This window comes from Arvicanthis niloticus, chromosome 8, assembly GCF_011762505.2.
Source record: "Arvicanthis niloticus isolate mArvNil1 chromosome 8, mArvNil1.pat.X, whole genome shotgun sequence".
Taxonomy (NCBI): Eukaryota; Metazoa; Chordata; class Mammalia; order Rodentia; family Muridae; genus Arvicanthis; species Arvicanthis niloticus.
This window is the reverse complement of record NC_047665.1, coordinates 47,263,687-47,286,304: the sequence shown is the minus strand read 5'-3', so window position 1 is coordinate 47,286,304 and position 22,618 is coordinate 47,263,687. Positions and strand designations below refer to the sequence as shown.

Below are 22,618 nucleotides of genomic sequence, written 5' to 3'. Positions count from 1 at the left end.
AAAAACAAGGAAGTGAAACAGTGAAAAATAGTCTATCAGCTATCAAAGCCACTAGTACATCTGATAGTTTGGGTTTTTCAAAAGGCTAAGACTTCGACAAATGATGTGCATTCTCCTGTTACTAGCTTTCTGCTGTTACTTTAGACTTTGAATCCAGAAGTACTGTTTCACTTCTTTGGAGAAAGAAAAAAAATATTAATTTTTCATATTCTTTTCCTTAATACAAATTAGTTTTGTAATAAAAAGTTTTTCTTTTTATGACCAATAATCAGAAAATTATAGTGAAAATAAGTTTATCACTCATTATTAACTATGGCATTGGGTAATTTATGTACTTGAAGGTCCTCGCAAATTTCCTCTGGCTCAGACAGAGTCTCTCCTGATGAAGATGCGCTCGGTGGCCAGTGATGAGCTGCACTCTATGATGCAGAGGAGGATGAGCCAAGAGCACCCTAGCCAGGCCTCAGAGGCAGAGCTCGCCCAGCGGCTGCAGAGGCTCACCATCTTAGCTGTGAACAGGATCATTTACCAAGGTATCTTAGATCCCACTCCTCCGTTCAGTGATGAATAACAGAGGAAATGTGTCATATGAAGGTGATTAGGTTTCCTTTTTTAAAGACAGCATTGAGTTTTCTCTTCTTAAGGACCACAGATTAAAGGAGCTTTAGGTTTGAGACTAGTATTCTAGTTCTTCATGTGTTAAGTGCTAGTTTGGGTTGGCCATTGATTTCGAAAACAATATTTTTCAACTTTTGACAGAGTAATAGATTACTAGAAATAATACAGAGATCCTGCAAGTTGGTATCTAGTTTTTCCCATGGAATCTTGTGATATTGTAATACAGTGTCACTTTCAGGAAGGAGACATGAATATGGTCAAAGTGGACATTGTCATTCCCACAATGAGTTGTCTTGTTGCCTTTTTATGAACAGACCCGCTTTCTCCCTGCTCAGCGCCTACCTACCTCCAGTTTACCCTCCATTTCTGTATTTCTATCATTGCTAAAGTATTTTACAAGACAGCCAGAAACAAGTGATTCGTGCCTGTGATCCCAGCACTCAGAGGCTGAAGTAGGAGGGCTCTCTGAGCCTAAGAATTCCAGACTAACCTAGCAACCCAGCATTTAAAAAATAGCTAGATGTAGTGACACAAGTCTATAATCCCAGTGCTGGAGAGGCAGAGGCAGGCAAATCTCTGTGGCCTCTTTGAGGCCAGCCTTATCTACATAGTGAGTTCTGGGTTAGTCAGATATACATAGTGAGACTCTGTCTTGGGGAACTAAAAAGTCTTATATAAATATGATATTTTAAGTCTGTTGCAATTTTTATGCAGTGCAATTCTCTGGAGAGTTGTCCTGCTTATTTTGAATGTATCAGCAATCTGTTCCATTGGGGTTTTGTTTGTTTTATGGGACGAAAGTGCCGTGATATGGATGTACCAGAGTCTATTTAACATTTATCTGTTGAAGTGCATGTAAGCTGGTTCCAATTAGAGTTGTTACAAACAAACTTCTTAGCAACCTTCATGTACAGGTTTTTGTGTGAATATAAGCCTTTATTATCTGGGATAAACACTCAAGGCTCATTTCCTGGGCTATATGGAAGTTTGAACCTTTTTTGAGTGACTATACAGTTTTATACACCCTCACATCCACAATACATGAGTAATTAAAGTTTTAGTGCATTTACTGATTGATACTTATCAATGAGTTAACTAATTTTTATTAAATTCTTTTTTAATTCAAAGAGTTGAATTCTGATATTATTGACATTTTGAGAACTCCAGAAAATATATCCCAAAGCAAGACCTCGGTTTCTCAGACTGAAATTTCTGAAGAAGACATGCATCATGAGCGACCTTCTGTATACAATCCATTTCAAAAAGAAATGTTTGCATATCTATTGGATGGTTTTAAAGTGTCTATTGTAAGTAAATTAAGACTTGAAAATGTCCATTTATACAAGAGGAGTAGAGATCTATATATGTGAACTCTGGGTTTCCAAATTTATATTTCTTTGTGCTTTGCAGCTGAAACAATTTGAATTAGTTTTTCTCTTGGGGGAAGGGCATTGTTTTGTTTTGAAGTAAAGACTCACTATGTAGGCTAGGTTGACTTTGAACTCATATTTCTCATTTCTCAATCTCATGCTAATTGACATTGCAGGTGTGTGCCATTATGCCTAATGGGCTTTTAATAATAGAGTGTTATATTTTGCTTGGCTAACCTATTACAAAATGAAGAACCTCATGTACTGTCAGGGAAGTGTGCGGTTTTGATGATTGCCATGGTTGTGAATGAATAGACTGTTTTTAAAGGACTTTATTTATAACTGCATTTCTGAATTATTGAAAAGTTTAGATCTTGCTGTAAGCATATCCAGTGCCTTCAAAATGATAGATAATATATGGATGGCGTCTGACTTCACTTCCCATCATCTCACTTGAGTTACTTTGGGTCATTCATACTTGATTATGGGGAACAAATTGATCAGTTCTCTCTGTCAGAAGTACTAAAGGCCAGTCTAATTCTAGAATACCATGAGTCACCACTGTCAATCTCTGAATCTAAACTGGATTTTAGTGTCCATCTCTGATCATTAAATATACTGTAGTTTCATTTAGACTTAAGTCACTCAAGCAGAGATCTTAAGAGTAGGGGTAATTAGCAAGCCATTCTAAAACCGTTTCTGAGCGCTAATATATAGTGATTCTAGCATTAAATTCAGGTGATTTGGTCAAGATGAGGCTACTAGTAGAGCTACAGTTAAAACAACAACTAGGAAAGATTTATGATCAATTTCTATATAGTTCTACATTTATAATTGCAGTATTCACTATGGGAGTACTGACTCATTTTTATTATGAGTTCCTTGTCTTTTATATTGTAAAATCAAAGTGGATTTAATTCCCATTATTCTCTGATTGTTTTGATTTGATTTTTATTTAATAATCAGTGAGCCCTTGGTAGTTTTTGAAAAATGACTCATGACACTAGCTTCTCCTTCTGTACTTCTCTCTTTTTATATTTGTGAATATATATATATATATATATATATATATATATATATATATATATATTTCTGAATATTGTCAGGCACCTGTCTCTTAAACTCTCATTTGTATGGATAGCTGTATGAGTGTCTAACTTTGAATACAAAATCTAGAATAAATTGTGTTCTATGGTCTTCTTTGAGTTTCTGTGAGGCTAGTATATTATTGCTTAAGAAGTCTGATCCTGAGCTGTCCACCTTGCTCAGTAGGTAGAAACACCACACAAAATTTAACCACCTTGATATCATGTAAAGATGGAAGAAGAGAATGAACCCTTCAAGTTGTCCTTTGACCTCCTTAAGCATGCTGTAGCACACAGGCACCCTCTACACACAATATAGCTACTTCGGCTACTACTACTACTATTTAGTTTTTTTTTTAAGTCTGATCCTAATTTACTCCTATTTTGACTTAGGGTTCAAGTAAAACTGGCGCTTCTAAGCAGCAGTGGACTAAAATCCTGGGGTCTTGTAAAGAAACCTTCCGAGTCCAGCTTGGAAGATTGCTAGCACATATTTTGTCACCAGTCCACACTGTACAAGAAAGGAAGCAGATACTTGAGATAGTTCATGAACCAGCTCACCAGGATATACTTCGTGACTGTCTTAGCCCCTCCCCACAAGTAAGTATCTCAGCATTTGATAAAGCCTTTCAAAACAAGAATGGAAATTAAACTACGTTCATGCTGTCAGGACTGGAGTTTTCTTACCAAACAAGTTTAACCTCAGGTCTTCCTTCATATGCTTTTGAGACTTGATTTGACTTCTTCATGGTCATTTCCCAGCTATTTTCCAGGGCTTAGACTAAAAATTTTATATCTGAGTTCTTAAAAGATCCTACATGGTTACTAGCTGCCATATTGTGAAGAATTTTCCTTTTTAATACATTTTTTAAAAATTTAATTATATTGTTCTTCCCTGCAGTCCCTTGCTGTTTCCCTCCTCCCACACTCTCAACTTCATAGCCTCTTTTTCTATGGTTATTATTGTTCCACATATGTGTATATTTATGCATAGATACATAGACAACCTGCTGAGTCTGCTTTTCTTGTTGAAAGCCCTTCACTCTTTTTGTTCTTTGCCAGACAGCATGTCCTTTGTAGGAAAGTTCTTCATGCCTTTGCAAAGCTGCATACAAGCTTTATTCTGTTGGCCTTCTAGGGTTGGAGAGCTCACAGCTACTTTTCTCCATTCAACTCCTTTGTGATGAATTTTCTTCCTTTCAAGATAGTTTCTTGTTGCTGCCCCTTGCAGCCTCTGTTGGTCCTCTGAGGCTCACCCTGAACAGGGCCCTCTCCTTTGTCACCACTTAGCCCTTGACTAACTCACACTGTATTTCTTCTGACCCTCCCTTCCTTTAGAGCATTCAGAATACTTCATTCTGAGAACCTTCACTGAAAATGTACTTTTATATACTGTTGTTTTTATAAAGATTTATAGTAGATTCAGTTTCTTAAGTCAGTTTGTTTCATTTTGGTTTTTTGAGATGAAACTTGTCCAGGCAGATCTCTTTTTTTCTGTATTTTTTTTTATTGGATATTATATTTACATTTCAGATTTTATCCCCTTACCCCATTCTTCCCTCCACCCAGGAACCTCCTATCCCATCCCCCCTCCTCATGCTTCTATGAGGATATGTCCCCACCTACCCCCCACTTTCCCCTCTCCACCCTCGAATTCCCCCCTACTCGGTGTTCAGCCTTCATGGAACCAAGGATCTCCTCTCCCACCTATGCCCAATAAGGCCATCCTCCCCTACATGTACAGATGGAGTCATGGGTCCCTCCCTGTGTGCTCCCAGGCTGGTGGTTTAGAACCTGGGGAGCTCTGGTTGGTTGGTATTGTTGCTCTCCTCATGGGGCCACAAACCCTTTCAGCTCCTTCAGTCTTCTCTCTAACTTCTCCATTGGGAAACACTTGATCAGATCAGTGGTTAGCTGTGAGCATCTGCCTCTGAATGTGTCAGACTCTGGCAGACCTCTAAGGAGACAACTATATCAGGCTCTTGTCAGCATGCACTTCCTGATATCCACATCAGTGTCTATCTTTGGTGACTGCACATGGGATGGATACCCAGGTGGAATGGTCTCCAGACGACCCCTCCTTTAGTTTCTGTCCCACACTTTGTCTCCATATTTGCTCCCTTGGGTATTTAGTTACTCCTTCTAAGAAAGACCTAGGCATCCACACTTGTTCTTCCTTCTTCATGAGCTTCATGTGGTCTGTTAGTTGAATCTTTGTTGTTTCAAACTTTTGGGCTAATATCTGCTTATCAGTGAGTAAATAAATACCATGTGTGTTCTTTTATGATTGGGTTACCTCACTCAAGATGATATTTTCTAGTTCCATCCATTTACCTAAGAATTTCTCGAATTCATTATTTTTAATAGCTGAGTAATATTCCATTGAGTAAATGTACCACATTTTTTTTTTTTATCCATTCCTCTGTTGAGGGACATCTGGGTTCTTTCCAGCTTCTGGCTATTATAAGTAAGGCTGCTATGAACATAGTGGAGCATGTGTCCTTGTTATATGTTGGAGCATCTTCTGGGTATATGCCCAGGTGTGGTATAGCTGGTTCCTCAGGTAATGAACTTGTGGGATAAAGTGATCTTTCTGTCTCCCAAGATGTCTAGTTTTTGAGGACTGAAAAAAAAGATCTTTCCACATGAATCCTAACACCTTTTGTCATCAACAAACTGCCGCTCAAAGGATACTAAAATGAGATATTAGAAACAATTTAGTGTTTGAGAAGATCAGATGTTTCTTTGCATATTATCATTTTGTACCCCAACTATCCAGAAACCTGGAGCAATCCTTCTGCCTCAGCCTGCAAATGCTGAGATGTGAGCCACTGCTCTTGGCTTTCTTTCCCCATATAGTTTCTTTTTAAAAGATAATTTAGAATGTCACTGAATCCTAAGCTGAAATAGTTTTAATGTTATAAAACGAACATTACTTTAAAGACACATCAGAAAATACTGCAGTCGTGTACCGTTTTTATTTGCCAACTCCTCAGTGCTTTTACTCTGCGGCATCTGTTGCTTTTCCTCTTTTGGTCAGGTAGCAGCTGTCTTCTGACTAATTTAAAATGCTGCACTGAAATAATCTTTGCCGCTTTCACTGTTGCGTATGTTCATCTGAGATTCTTAGCAAAATGGTATGAGTCAGCATGTTAGCTTAAATACCATCTAAGATGTAATCATTTCTAGAACCGTTTGTTGACATTTAATTTAATCTATGGTTTAAAATGCCATAAAGCTAAATTCAGTGATGTGTGTATCAATGAAGATTTCTAAAGTAAAGGACATGTGTTCAGTTTGTTGGCATAATTATTGTCTAATATGTATGTACAAGTGAAAAACAGATGTGATAGACAGAACATGAGGGCCCACTCAACAAAACCAAGAACCAAAATTTGCTTTAGCTTTGCAAATTCAAAAGTCAGCTCTCATGACCTTAGGATCTCTAATTTAGGTCTGCTCATAGACTGGCCACACTGACCCTCCCCTGGACACTCACGTGGAACTGAGAGGCTCAGTGTTGACAAGCTAGAGACAATCTTTTGTTACTGAAATCTCACCATCTTCTACTGAGTGAAACTCAGAGGAAAGGGCATGGAGATGTACTTTTACTTTAAGGTTAAAAGACAGGTTTCTCTTCTGTCTTAGTGGTTTTGTCTTTTCCTTTATCCCCAGTTTACTTTCTATTTTACCTTAATGTGTTCTCCCCAGAAGCTGGGTAACTAGATTGCTTCATTTCAGCCTTTTATGAATGGTTTCTAATACACATAGAGAATTAGATTAATATGGTAACTACCACATAATCCTCATATTAGATATAGATTTAATATTTTACAGTATCTCTCACATTGGTGTCATTTCGTTTTTGAATTTTTTAAAAGTAGCTTGTAGAAATCATGATATTTTCTATATTACTTTTAAAGGTACTTTTTTCTATCATTTAATAAAATTAGGAATAATTCTGTAATATCAAATACCTACTACATTATTAAATTTTTTCATCTACTCTATCATGTCTTTTACAGTTGTATTAAATCTGACCCAACCAACTTACTTTAGAGGTATATTTAAATTATCATTAAATATCTTAAAATCAAAAATACAAATATAATTAAATTTATTATTAAATAATTTAAATGGAAGAAATGAACTTCTTTATCACTAAAACCTCATTACTTATTTTTAAAGCATGGAGCCAAGTTGGTTTTGTACTTGTCAGAGTTGATACATAATCATGAGGATGAGCTAAATGAAGAAGAAATGGATACAGCAGAACTGCTTATGAGTGCTCTAAGGTTATGTGGCCACAAGTGCATCCCTCCCAGTGCCCCTACCAAGCCAGAGCTCATTAAGATTATCAAAGAGGTGAGTCTACCAATCAGAGTTGTTTTTTAGGGAATCCTGCTGAGTACACTTAACACAGCGACTGAAAGATTTTTCTCATTGTTAAGTACTGTTGATAATAGCTTGCAATGATTCTTTCACTTTTGCTACATAGAGTTTTTGATCAGGAAATGAAAAAAATAGACTTATTTTGGAGAGCTTTCTATTCTCTTTGGTTCTTGTCATCCATTATCTAGAGCCTTTAGTGAAGGAAGGATTATTTTTAAGATTTATTTATCTTATGTCTATGGATGTTTTGCCTGCATATAAGTCTGTGTATCACATGTGTGCTGTGACTTTGGAGATCTGAAGAGGAAATGGGGTTAAAGGTGGTTGTGGGTTATTGTGGGGGTGCTAGGAGATGAACCCCAGTCCTTGGCAAGAGCAACAAGACCTCTATCCCCATGAAGGAAAGATTTTTTTGTAGCAACAAGTTGAAACATACCTGGACTTAAGGATTCTTTAACAAGCGAGTGAAATTAGCAGGTAGCAGTGTGACCTCAGGAGGCTGAGGAACCTAGTTAATTATTTTGCTATAATTTTAATGGATCAAACTGTACCCAAAAAAAGAGGAAAATTGCCGGGCAGTGGTGGCGCACGTCTTTAATCCCAGCACTTGGGAGGCAGAGGCAGTAGGATTTCTGAGTAGAAATAGTCTACTCTCTTTAAAATAGTAATTTTTCCTTTATTTAGTTTCAAAATTACTTTGTTAGACTCAGTGCCACTATTATATGAGAAATGACAAGTTTAGGAGCTCAGAGTATAGATCGGCTCCTAGAGTGCTCACCTAAGATGAAACAGGAGGAGCAGGAGTTTATGGCCACCCTTGCTTATATAGGGAGTTGGGTGCCATCCCCAGATACATGAAATCCTGTCTCAAAAAAAAAAAAAAAAAAAAAAAAAGGAAAAGAAAACAGAGTAAGTTTTATATATTACTGTTTCAATCTTTTAGGAGCAAAAGAAATATGAAAGTGAAGAGAGTGTGAGTAAAGGTGCCTGGCAGAAAACGGTGAACAACAACCAACAGAGGTGCGTTTCCAAATTCCAGAGTCCTGTCCGGTCCAAGTCATTCACTTTTGGACATTTAGCCTCTTCTTTTTTTCCTTTAGGTTTGATTTTAGAAACTTGTGGGGTTACTTTGTTTGTATGTATACATATGTGTTTGTATCTATGTGTGTGTTTGAATCTGTGTGGGGATATATGTACATATGTAGTATGCTGGAGATGAAACTCAAGTTCTCCAGCATGCTAATCAAATGCTATACCACTGAGCTGTATTCCAGCCTCAGATGTAATATTAAAATATTATTTAATGTTTAATGTATACTTAACTTTGGAACAATCTTGTTTGTTTAGTCTCTTCCAAAGGCTCGATTTAAAATCCAAGGACATATCTAAAATAGCTGCAGATATCACCCAGGCTGTATCTCTCTCCCAAGGAATTGAAAGAAAAAAGGTAATTCAGCACATCAGAGGGATGTATAAAGTCGACCTGAGTGCCAGCAGACACTGGCAGGAACTCATCCAGCAGCTGACACATGACAGGTATGTACTGGGAACACATGGCTAACACAGCTTTTATATGTGATGTTAAATAGTGTTTTCATTCTAGAATTCACATTTACAAAATTATTTAATGAAATTTTATCTAGACTTTTTTCTTTTTTTTTTTCTTATAAAACCAACCATTTAATTGGGGCTGGCTTACAGTTTCAGAGGTTTAGTCCATTTTCATTATAGCAGGAAGCATGGCAGGCATGCAGGCAGACATGGTATTGGAGAAGAAGCTGAGAGTTCTGCATCTTGATCCAAAGGCATCCATGAAGAGACTGTCTTCCATGGAGCTAGTAGGAGGGTCTCTTCAGTACTGGGAGGAACTTCAAAGCCCACTCCCACAGTGATGCACCTTCTCCAACAAGGCCACACCTCCTAATAGTGCCACTCCCTGAGCCAAGCATATTCAAACTACCACATTCCTCTGGCTGGCCCCATATGATTGTTCAAACACATGAGTGTATGGAGACCATACTTAAGCATACTTAAGCATAGCATAATGCTATAATTAATATATAATATATAGCATAATGCTATAATCTATAGCAGTCTCAAAAATGTTGAGTCCAAAGTTGAGACTCTTCTGAGATTAATCCTAGCTTGTAACAGTAATCCCCTTTATTTTCAAAAACAAAAAGCACACCATATACCCCCAAATTCACAGGACATACTTCACCATTCCTAAAGGTCACTGTGAGGAAATACTGGACCCAAATAAGACCAAAGCCAGCTGGGCAATCTCCAAACTCTGCATCTCTATTTCTCATGTCAAAGCAGTCCTCAGATCTCCAAATCCTTTCTGCTTTGTTCACTGCAACACAATTCTTTCACTTTGACTGATTTTATTCCCTGGAAGCAGTTTACCTGGGCAGGTATACCACAGCTCTGGCATCACAAAATCTTGGGGTCTCCAATTTTACAAGCTCAATATTACAGCTTCTTGTTTCAGTGTCTGGGTTCCACACATGGTCATCTGCGCTCCTCAAAACAGATTGGGTTACTTTTCCAGCACTTCCCTCTATAACTCCAGCTTCTAGTTGAGTCTACTCTACTGCTGCTGCTGTTCTTTCTGCTTATTATCCATGGTACTGACAGCTTCAATATGCTGGGTTCTTCTGCTCTAACTAGGCTTCACTGCTTTCCTCTCAAATGCTTTCTTCATGGTGCCAAGTCTTAGCTACTCTTCATGACACATTCATGCCTTTGAAAACAGTCCCACCTGGGTGATTCTTACACATGACCAAGTTCAGCTGTACCATAAGGTACAACCTTGGCTATCTCTGGAACACAGCTTCTTTGTCCTCTCAGAAAATACTTACCAGAAGATTTCACTTCAGTGATGCTGGTTTCTTCTTCATCACCTCTAATTTCTTACCTACAGCTAACCAGCATCAATTGTCTCAATTGTTGACAATTGGCCTCTATAGCCAGAGCCACATGGACAAAGCTGCTGAGTTCTGCTGCTTGCTGGAGCTGGAACATGGCCTTACATTATATATTCCTGTTTGTGTTCATGGTGTTCCCCCTCATCGTGGGTTGTTTTGCATGTTTGAAGATACCTTCAATGTCTTCCAGAACTTTGACAGTGTTCTTCAATATGATGGTCTTCCCAGTTGTAGCCATGTCCCGATTTCAGAGCTTCCCTGAGGTCCCCTCACAGCACCCAACAGCAGAGCTCAGAGCAGGACTTGGAGCCTGCACAGCCACAGCAGACTTTCAGAAAGGCACCTGTAAATCCCTAGACTTTTTTTTTTCATTCTTTAAGAGTAACCACATGAGGATTATTTTTCATTTTTTTTTTAAGTTCTTGAAAGAAAACATAGAGGCATTAGCTCTTTCAGATAGTAAAATTCATTTCAATTTTAAAATAAGGGTTTTTTTTTTAAAGGATAGAGAAATTGTCAAAAGAGTGTGTTTGAGAAATAGGTCTTTTTCTATCTTAGGCTTTGTTAACATGATTTAAAGGTGCGTTATGAGGGGGCTAGAGAGGTGGCTCGGTGGTTAAGGGCGCCTCTGCTCTTGCAGAGGACGGGTTTCAGTTCCCTAGCACCTGAATAGCAGTTCACAACCGATGTATAGCTCCAGACCCAGGGGATCCAACACTATCTGGTAGCCTCCGCCTCCTCAGGCACTAGGCACACATACAGTCCACATTCACACAGGAAAAATATTTATATATGTAAAAAGAAATCTTTTCTAAAGACAGAATTATAAGTAACAGAAAAGTATTATTCTTTATATTTAATTGAGATAACTAATTACAGTTAGAAAAAGAAATCTTTTAAAAAGATTTCTAAAAAGAAATCTTTTCTAAAAACAGAATTATAAGTAACAGAAAAGTATCATTCTTTATATTTAATTGAGATAACTAATTACAGTTAGGTGTGGTGGCACATGCCTTTGATCCTAGCACTTGGTTGGCAGAGGCAGATGGATCTCTGTGAGTCAAAGCCAGCTGGTCTATATAGTGACTTCCAGGAGAGCCAGAGCTACATAGTGAGACCCTGTCTCAAAAGAAGGAAAAAGAGGAGGGGGGGGAGGAAGAGGAAGAAGAGGAGGAGAAAAGAAGAGAAAGAAAAGAAGGAAAGGGAAAAAGAGAGAGGGAGAAGGAGAGGGAGAGGGAGGGAGGGAGGGAGGCAGGGAGAGAGAGAGAGAGAGAGAGGGAGACAGAGAGAGAGAGAGAGAGGAGCTCTAAGATACATTAACCATTATATACTAGTGGAATTACAGACAAAAAGACCTACACTTAGAAAGTTTATAAAACAGCACTTGTCCAGCATCTGCTAAACCCTGAGGTCAGTCCCCAGTATCTATCCCGCTGTCCAGCATGTGCTAAACTCTGAGGTTAATCCCCAGTATCCACTCTGCTGTCTAGAGTGTGCTAAACCCTGAGGTCAGTTCCCAGTATCCACCCCACTGTCTAGCATGTGCTAAACCCTGAGGTCAGTACCCAGTATCCACCCTGCTGTCCAGCATGTGCTAAACCCTGAGGTCAGTCCCCAGTATCCACCCTGCAAAATTAAGTGGATGAAATAATTAGGGTGTCAACTCTAAAGAGTTGACAACATTCCTAGCTTGAATACAACAGAAAAAAAGAAAGAATTCAGTGGTTTTTGAATTTGAATTTTAACCAGTGTTTATTATATTTGATGACTAAGGAAATTTATTTTCAGAAAGTATGTAAAAGAATTAATATTTTTATTATTTTGAAAACTTAACAGAGATAGAGATACAAAAGTATAATCATACTAGCCCTGAAGTTCAAAAAAGCAAAAAACAATAGTACCCTTTTGATGTACATTAGATTTAATAAACACATTGAAAAGTACTTAGTATTGACAGAGGGTAATCTGACTTCTTTTGGTTTGTTTTTTGGTTCTTTCAGATAGTTTCATGTAGCCTGGAACTTGCTTTATAGCTGAGAGGGACTTTGAATTCTTCATCTTCCTGCCTCCATATGCAATTACTGTGATTACAGACATGTGCCTTCAAGCCTAGTTGCAAATTTGATTTTTAAAATTATTTACTATACTTCAGGTTTTTTTTAGATTTATTTTCTTGTGCCAGTATCTACAGCAAATACTATCTGACTCATTAGCTGTTGTTCAGAACTCTGGTGGCAGTACACAGGGGATGTTGCATGTCAGGAGCTCTGCAAATAGTTATTGCTCTGGAGATATCTTAGTGAGTATTTTCTAAGGAAAAGATTCAAAATGCAGGAGTCAGAAAATAAACAACAAAGAAAGAATAATGTAGCATGGTTAGATGGGTTATGATGACAGAAAGTAATGTTCTGGGTAATAGAATTAAGGATGATTTTTCTTTATTTGGTTTCTCAAAAAAATGTATAATTTTACTGTTTTCTTTCATTTTCTATCTAAAATTTTAAGATGTGACATATATAGAAAAGGGATCTAATTTTGTTCAGTAGACAAAATTAGAACTATAAAAAATAAATTTGGAATTTTTTTTTCATCAGCTAATAACCACTGTTAAATATACTTTGTTGTGTTTTGTTGCTAAAGTTTTGTGATAGTAGGAACTTAACTTTTTAATTTTCAGTAAATTTAACATGAAAGGGGTAAATCTCATAAGGCCTCAATGCTAGACAAAGAACTGCAGACAACTAAAGAATACTGGAGGTGGGAGAAATAGTTTTCCCCAGGGAAGAGCACAATTGGTTATCAATACCAAGTGGTCATTCCTGAAAATATTCATACAAGTACCATTATACAGACTGAGCAAGTTGCATTTATATATTTAGGAGGGAGGGAAGGATAGAGGGAGGGAGAGAGAGAATGAGAATTGCACATGCATGTATGTGTTTCTGTGCTTAACAATAATTAAAAAGATTTTGAATTTAAAAGAGCAAAGGAGGGCATTGGGAGGGTTTAGAAGGAAGAAAAAGAAGGGAAGAAATGATGTAATTATAACCACAAATTTTTTCTTTATATTTTGAAAAAGAAAATAAAATCTAGTAGATACAGGAAACTGGAAGCAACACTTGCTCCAGAAAGGAACTTGGATACTGTAGTCAGGGGCGGACACTCGGTTTCTTTGTCAGTCTTTATCTTATGTATATGTTTCCTCTGATGTACAAACTGCTGTTTTGTAATTAAATAAGTCCATTGTATTATTTGCTCAGTCTCTATGATTTTTAAGGTTGTAAATCTTCGATGACCACTACTAAGATGTTTTATTTCAATTTGCAGAGCAGTCTGGTATGACCCAATCTACTATCCAACTTCATGGCAGTTGGATCCAACAGAAGGGCCAAACCGAGAGAGGAGACGTTTGCAGAGATGCTATTTAACTATTCCAAATAAGTATCTACTTAGGGACAGACAAAAGTCAGAAGGTAATAGTAACTTTGGCCTTGGCCTTTGAATGTGACAGTTAATGGGTTGTTGGATGAACACTGTGTGCTTTTTTTCTCAACAGGTGTGATCAAGCCACCACTCTCTTACCTTTTTGAAGATAAAACTCATTCTTCCTTCTCCTCTACTGTCAAAGACAAAGCTGCAAGTGAATCTATCAGGTAGATCTGAGTCTATGCCTTTCTTCACGCTTAGATGAATGTACAAATTTAGCTCGTTGTAGGCTTCGACATTGTTGATCATGCTGTGGTGTGAGGGGAGTCTTAATCGAGGCTTGAGACAGGACAAAGTTGAATGACAAAGTCCAAATGCATTTGTAACATTGGGGTTTAATGGATATCAGTCATCGGCTCTGCCCCTTCCTAGCGGATGTATATTTTATAGTTGACTTTTTAGTCTTTGTAAAGTAGATAGAGTTGCTGCTGGTGCTGTCCACAGGAGTGGAATGTAGTGATATAAATAAACTTCCTCCCTGTCTACCTGCCTGGTCCTGGGTGTGTTATTCAGCTTCTCTGCTTTAGTTTCCTCACTTTGTAACTAAGAGAAATTATTATATATAGGCTTTTATAGTATTATTGAATTTAAATGTGTCAGAATGTATTAGTTGTTAACATTGTTGCCATATTCTTTTTTTTTGTTTGTTTTGTTTTTTGGTTTTTTTTTTTTTTTTTTTTTTTTTTTTGGTTTTTCGAGACAGGGTTTCTCTGTGTAGTTCTGGCTGTCCTGGAACTCACTCTGTAGACCAGGCTAGCATCGAACTCAGAAATCCGCCTGCCTCTGCCTCCCAAGTGCTGGGATTAAAGGCGTGCGCCACCACCGCCCAGCTTGTTGCCATATTCTTGTGGTTGTGATTATTGTATACATTTTAATTTTATATATTTATATTTTTTGTATATTTCTGCATGCCAGAAGAGGGTATCAGATCCCATTACAGATGGTTGTGAGCCACCCTGTGGTTCCTGGGAATTGAACACAAGACCTTTGGAAGAGCAGCCACTGCTCTTAACCACTGAGCTATTTCTCCATCCCCCTACTGTATCTATTTTATAGTTAGAAACCTTACACCCTAAAAAGACAAGTGACTTGAGAACAGAAATTTTCTGATCCCAGTGTCCCTGTTTAAAAAAAAAACAAAAGACAAAAAAACGAAGACAAGAACCAGCACTAGGATTCTTTCATACACTGAAGTATTAATGACCTAACACAGTGTCTAGTTGCATTATGAAACCATTCTTAGGTGGCCAAATCCATATATTCTGCATGCAAACTGCAGGAGTCCTTAGCTTGTCCTAATGGTTTCCATCATTTCCCCTCTGACATGTGTTACATAAATAGCACAGGAGCATCGTCTGGGTTTTGACTTGCCAGACTATGCTACTGAAACTCTAGTCAGCTTTGTATTCATATTTTACTAGATTTAAAAAAATCTTGAAATCTAAAATAAAAGTAAAGCTTCAGTCATAACAATTTTAAACATGTTTTGACAGAGTGAATCGAAGATGTATCAGTGTTGCACCATCTAGAGAGACAGCTGGGGAACTGTTGTTAGGTGAGTTGGTTTCAAAAGAATTCACTCGTATTCACCCTTCCTTATTCTATTCTTAAATAATTTTAAGCAATTTTCATAAGAGGTAAAATTATTTAAATATCACTTGGGTGGCTTTGCTTTGACACTATAGAAACAGACTCCACTTACCCACAGGACCCAGTTGGATGCTTGAATGCATAGATAGTACCATTTTTCCACATGTACATACCATGATAAAAATTAAATTATAAATTACCCACAGAAAGAGGTTAACAAAAATAACTAGTGAAATAATACCACTTCCATAAAAGCTCTATGAATATGAGGTGTCTTATAATATTTTATTGTACTGTCACCTTTTTACTTAAAGTATAATTTTATGTCTTCCCTTGGCATCTGTAACTTAACCAGCGTCACCACTCTTGCTTTTAGAAGCTATTACTAAAGTAAAATAAAGGTAATTTGGTCATAAGGTGTTCAACATTGCAGCAGTCAGCCTGATGACCACCTGATGTCTGATTAGTAGACTTGGACACACTACCTAAGGAGATGATCCATATACTAAGAATGAGCCAATAGCTGGGCAGTATTGATACATGTTTTATAAATATTCTAATTTTATTTTTACAATAATTTTGGAAATTCAGCTCTCAAGCACCCGCATTTCAGTAATAAAACTAAGGCACAGAAAGATTAAGCAGCTGAGATCTTATGGGTACTATTTTAAAGTATTTATTGAGTGTGCAGAACCGTTTCTAGTTGTTGGTATTCAAACTTAAGCCAGAAGTCTTCAGACATTCCTGCCTTTCACCACATTCAGTAATGCGCGCACACTTCAAACCTTTCTGTCCACTTACTTCCTGCAGGTAAATGTGGAATGTATTTTGTGGAAGACAATGCTTCTGATACAGTTGAAAGTTCGGTGAGTGGTGACATGTTTGTATTTACTTAAACCTAGAAAATTTTAAAACTGCATAAATCCAATATTGTAACAAAACTCACCCATTATCACACTGTGTGTAGACTACTATGAATCAAAATGCTTTTTTAAAGGCTTAAGGGAAAGAGTGCCATTGCCCCTTCTATTTGGCCTGGGTCTCAGCAATTACAGTTATGATTCAAATTCTAACACACTCATCATTTCATGTCATTCTTCCTCGTCACTGCCCTCAACAGCAACAAATAAATGCTCCCTGACACTTCCAACTCACAACTAGGTACTTTTACTATCAAAAGGAAAAGTAATTTTTGTATAATTGAATAACTCAGCTATTTTAATGTTGATGTACCTGGGTAATGATAACCGATTCTTCTGGATATGCTAGTATTTGTTGTAAAAATGAAGATAAGACTGAATTCTCATATTACATAGAATGAAGCTTTCAGTGTTCTACAAACCAAAACAGATCTAGAAAGAGTCTTTGTTTATTCCTGAATCCTCTCTGACATATGCAGTGTTATATAGTAGGAGGTTTCCAGATAGTCTTATTCTTTAGCATGGAAGAAAGATTGTGTGTTTTGTTTTGACATGGTTTGAGATTGAAAGCCAAAATAATATTTTTAGGTAATGGAAATACATTTATCTATTTCCTTTGTCTTAGAGCCTTCAAGGGGAGTTAGAACCAGCATCGTTTTCATGGACATATGAGGAAATTAAAGAAGTTCATAGGCGCTGGTGGCAACTGAGAGATAATGCTGTAGAAATCTTTTTAACAAATGGCAGAACTCTCCTATTGGCATTTGACAATACCAAGGTAAATCCACCATTATTAGATATATAATGGTTGAAATAATATTGTGACCAACAATGCTATTAGTTAAATGAAGTTTAATTAAATGAAGGTTAATTTTCTTAAATTGGTACTCTAAGATTATATAAAATACACCTTATACCTTAGTCTTATTTAATCAAGCCCTTAATCTTAAATAATAAAAATTCTCTCTGACCTCTAAAATGTTAAATTGGAAGTACCCAAAGTAAGGAGTAGTTAGCACTTGTTCAGGGTACGGTCCATCCGTGATGTGCCATCACTCTTTGGAGATGGGGGTGGGGAGCCCTGCGAGAAGATACAGGAGCTGGCTACCACCAGCTTGTCCCTGTAGAGTCTTCTCCTACCTTTGGTCCCTTAGGTTCTTTCCACAAATGCTCCACTCCTACTTACTTGTCTTTATCCTGGACAAATTGCCAGAGCCTCCATTGCTAACTCCGTGCTCCCCACCTTACCTGTCCCACAGAAGCATTTGACAGACATGCTGACCAGCCTTTTCCTTTACACTCTTGACACCTTCCTGAATGGGCTCCTGGGTTTCCATGTTTTCCATTGCCAGCTTTCCCACTCAGCATGTTTGCAGAGCCTTCTTGAGGAGCTCAGGCTCATTCTTCAGACCTCATCCATCTCAGGCTTTCAGAGCTGCCTGCATCCTACAACTTTCAGTCAGTTCCCAGGCCTCTCCCCTGCACACCACAGCCATTTATTTAACTCTGATTTGCTATCTCCACCCTGAAAATATCCTTCCCTTTTTCCATAAATGAAATCTCATTTCTCTGTTGTCCAAGCCCAAAACCTTGAGTATTCTAGTAAACTCTCACCCTGCATGTCTCTCCATCTACAGGTGCTCTTGAGCTGACTGAACTGCTACTGAGCCACCATCATTTCTCACCAAAAGCATTTATAGGAGCCTCCTAACTGCCCATCTGTATCCACATCCCACCCCTTCAGTCTGTTACTCTAGTCAAAACTCTCTTGTTGCTTGTCATGCCACTGAAACTCTTACAAGAGGCTAATAAAGCCCCAGGTAGTCAAGAACGTATTGCTTCCTGACTTCATCTGCTGTTCTCTCCAGTACTCATACTCTACCCATGGTAGTTTTCTTCCTGAATACATCAGACACACTAATGCTGCAGGGCCTTTGCACTTAACTGCTGCCCAGACTGCTTTTCTCTGTAGAATTCCTAGTGACTCACTCTCAGGCCCCTTGACCAAGTGCTTCCTCATCAGAAACTCCCTTACTGGACCAAACAGCATCCCTTCCCTCTTGACCCTGATTATGTAAAATATGAGTGTCTTAGTTACTTTTCTATTGCTGTGAAAGAGACACTGTGACCAAGGAAACTCTTATGAAAGAAAGCATTTAATAGAGCTTGCTTCGTTTCAGAGGTTTAATCCATTAACATCATGGCAGGAAACATGGCAACATGCATGGCACTTAAAGCAGTAGCTGAGAAGTATATCCTGATCTCCCTGGTGACCAAATACCTAAACATATGAGTTTATGAGGGCCATTCCCATTCAAACCACCACAAGCAGCCCCTCTGTAACCAAACCAGTGGTGCCCAGCACCCCTGCTACTTTTGCTGTGCTTTCTCCATGAGGCTCTCTAGTGCCCAGTATTGTCCTCTCCCTGCAGAATGTCTAGACCTGCCTTTGTTCAGTGTTCAATTGCCTGTACCTGGCACACTGCTGAAACATGGGTGTGATTGATGTGCTGGATGATAAAAGCTTTTTCCTTCCAGAGTCAGGATACACTCTCACAAATTCCTATCCATCTATTTTAGTGTTTGTCAGCTTTTGAATTTAGTTGACATTTTGGGTTTTTTGGCACTGTTTCTGTCTGTTCCCACATTTCTCTTTCTTGTCATTTTCATTCAGTCTTACCTCTCTCTGTCACATCCTACACTTGTAATAGTGACTTCTAGTTGGATCTTCCAAACCCATTTAATTTGTTTTGGAAGACTCAGAATACCCCCTTTTCTGTGACAGAACTTTTATTAACCTCTAAAAAGGTTCTATGGAGCTAGGATATAGCTCAGTGGTAGAATGTAAACAAGTGGTAGAACAAACAAGACCTTGGGTTCAATCCCAAGAAGTACAGGGTTGGTAAAATTGATCCTCTATGTTTTCAGTCAGTAGTGGGTTTGTATCCTCTTTACATAAGATACTGTATTTGGTGCTTATGAGATAAACATTATCACCTCCATATGCAGATATAATAACAGCATAAGGGTGTAGCAGGAACACATGGACTAGATCTTTTCTGATACAATCAGACTGTCAGTACATCGTGCTGCACATTTATTTAATTTTTTAATATCTATGTCTATTTCTGTGCATAACTTTTTCTTGGAAATGATGAGCAGGTAATGGAGAAGTTTCTGCCAGATAATTTTACAAGCAGATTTATCTAGCAATAAACTGCAATCAGAGTTTGATTCTCTATCGTTTAATGTAGATTTCTTGGGGGGTTTTAGATTAATAGCATGTCTACAATGCTCTGCTTTTCTAGGGAAGTACCAATTAACCTAAAAATAATCTGGTCTTTTTTCCTCCTCTCCTTTTAGGTTCGTGATGATGTGTACCACAGTATTCTCACTAATAACCTCCCAAATCTTCTGGAGTATGGCAACATCACTGCTCTGACAAACCTGTGGTATACTGGACAAATTACCAACTTTGAATATTTGACTCATTTAAACAAGCATGCGGGCCGATCCTTCAATGATCTCATGCAGTACCCGGTGTTCCCCTTCATCCTCTCTGACTATGTTAGCGAGACTCTTGACCTCAATGATCCATCTATCTATAGGCAAGTAAAAGCATCACATCTTGGGTTCATATGCATACTGAACTTATACCATTAAAGTTTTTACTTTGAAAATCTTCAAAAATGCACAAAAATTTAATGATAACTGAAGCCTTTATAATTCATTTTCCCCAATTCAAAAATTATGAATTATGAATACTTACCAGACTTGCATCATATTCTTTCTTTTTATTTGAGATGTCTAGTTATGTCACCTCTGAGTTCTGCAGTATATATTTCTTTTAACAGTAGGATATTTCCTTACATCAATACAGAGCTGGTATGCAAATCTAAGAAAATTAACAATCCCAGTAATATCTAATATACTCACTGTTTCCTGCTTATCTTGACAATGCCTTTTGTAATTGGCTATTTTGAATCAGGTCTGCTGTTGCATTTGATTGCTGATATATGAAAAATATATCTAGAAAGGCCTTTAAGTTTTTGTATGTATAGTTATATAAATTTTTTTGCAGCATGATAACATTTATTTCAGTCATTCTTGTTTGCCAGAGAGCAAGGATCAGCTCAGAAGGCTTACTTGTATTCAGTTTACCCTTCATTTTGTGAGAACTCCACTGTAGATGGCCATGTGAGCTTTCTGTCACTCCCTGTTCTGAGGGAGCTGTGATGCTCGTCTCCAAGAATGCTTGTGATGACTCATAGGCACAGATTCACACTGAACGTTTATCTAATCGGTTCAGCAATAACTTTATTGCTTGAATCAATTATTTCAGCAGAAGTTGTATAAAGATGATTTTCTGTCTGTCTTAGTTAGGACTTGCTCCTGCTGCAATGAAACACATGACCAAGCAGTTGGGGAGGAAAGGATTTATTTGGCCTACACTTCTACATTGCTGTTCTTCATCATCAAAAGATGTCAGGACAAGAACTCAGACAGAGCAGGAGCCTAGGGGCAGGAGCAGAGGCTGTAGAGGGGTGCTGTTTACCGGCTTGGTCAAGATGGCTTGCTCAGCCTGCTTTCTTATAGAACCCAGACTACTAGCCCAGGGATGGCACCCCCCACAGTAGGCTGGTACCCCCCCATCAATTACTAATTAAGAAAATGCCTTCTTAGAGCCTGATCTTATGAAGGTGTTTTCTCAGTTGAGGCTCTCTCCTTTCGAATAACTGTGGCTTATGTCAATTTGACATAAGACTAGCCAGCACGTTATGTTTTCATTTCTTTTAAATTTATGAGAAGCAAACATACACCCTGAACCTAGGATACCTTGTATCAGAGATCAAGGATACAACATAGTAATAGTAGACTCTCATTACCAAAGATAGGAGAACCCGGGGATCCAAGAGAACAGCAGCAACAAGAACAACTAACAAACCCCTTGAAATAAAAAAAAATACATTATTTAATAATTTCATAGTCTGCATGTCCCTTTTCCAAAATGTTTAGGATCATAAGGGTTGTTGCTGTTGTTTTGGGTTTCTGACTCTTAGAATATTTGCAAACTACCGGTTTAGTATCCCAAATCTAAAACATGAAATTTAAACTTCTCTAAAATCTGACTGGTTTTGATGCATGGTATATAAGAAGCTTTGAGTTTGGGATCATTTTGGATTTCAGTTCTCTAGTTTAAGAATGTTCATTCTATACTTAAAAAAAAATATTTGAAACACATGCTTGTCTACACACATGAACACTCATTGTGGGTGGTGTCTTAGTTAAGATTTCCATTGCTGTGAAGAGACACCATGACCAAAGCAACTCTTATAAAGGACACCATTTAATTGGGGCTGTATTACAGCTTCAGAGTTTCAGTCCACTATAATCTTGGTGGGATGATAGCATCCAGGCAGGCATGGTGCAGGAGGAGTTGAGAGTTCTACATCTTGTTCCGAAGGCAAACAGAAAAAGACTAATTTCCAGGCAGTTAGGAGTAGGATCTCAAGGCCCAGCCCCACAGTGACACACTTCCTCTAACATGGCTACACCTGCTCCAACAAGGACACACCTAATAGTGGCACTCTCTGCACCAAGCATATTCAAACCACCACAGGAGGCATGAGATAAAGGTCATTGATACTGAAGGGACACTAGCTCACTCAAGCATGTGGCTCTGGCAGGCCTTGCCTTTCTTTCCCATTTCCTCTACCTTTCAAAAAACACTTAGATTACATTCCTAAAGCAAGCCACTAAGGTCTGTTCCATTACTGGGCCACTTCCTTCTCTTGAGGCTGATTACCAAAATCCAGCTATCAAAGTATTGAAGCCCAGCAATCAAAAGCCCCCTTTGGCTCACCTAATTAACATGCCCAATGCAAATTTAACACCTCACTCTAACATGGGGTTTCCCCTTTTACCTTTATAAACCACCATTTTCCTATGGGCTACAGCTGTCTATTTCTATCCAGAAGTTTGTCCTTTGTGTCCCCTCCCCACCACCGCCATCCCCCTCTCCCTTTACAGTTCCCTTTCTCCCTTGTCCTCTATCTCCTGTCTTTGTCTCTTATTCAATGCCCTCTATCTCTCTGGGACAAATAAATCTCCTTTGTGCTGAGAACTTGGTCTTGGGGGTCCTGAGCCAATACTTTACCTTACAGGTACTATTGAGGTAATCTCTTAATTTGAAGTTTGAGAATTAAAGAAAAGGGATTTAGCTTTTT

The 22,618-nt window shown here is 38.1% G+C and overlaps 1 protein-coding gene across 4 annotated transcripts in view; it reads left to right on the top strand.

Moving 5' to 3' along the window:
- The window catches only part of Lyst (lysosomal trafficking regulator), a 157,750-nt gene that overhangs the window by 92,486 nt on the left and 42,646 nt on the right, over positions 1-22,618 (top strand). For all 4 annotated transcript variants that reach the window (XM_076939358.1, XM_034509980.2, XM_076939355.1 and 1 more), the window contains 12 exons: positions 342-533; positions 1,747-1,925; positions 3,467-3,673; positions 7,262-7,438; positions 8,409-8,485; positions 8,813-9,001; positions 13,723-13,868; positions 13,952-14,048; positions 15,375-15,436; positions 16,282-16,337; positions 17,017-17,169; positions 19,755-19,999. In XM_076939358.1, the coding sequence (XP_076795473.1) occupies positions 342-533; positions 1,747-1,925; positions 3,467-3,673; positions 7,262-7,438; positions 8,409-8,485; positions 8,813-9,001; positions 13,723-13,868; positions 13,952-14,048; positions 15,375-15,436; positions 16,282-16,337; positions 17,017-17,169; positions 19,755-19,999 (1,780 nt within the window). The remainder of the gene's footprint in view (positions 1-341; positions 534-1,746; positions 1,926-3,466; positions 3,674-7,261; positions 7,439-8,408; positions 8,486-8,812; positions 9,002-13,722; positions 13,869-13,951; positions 14,049-15,374; positions 15,437-16,281; positions 16,338-17,016; positions 17,170-19,754; positions 20,000-22,618) is intronic.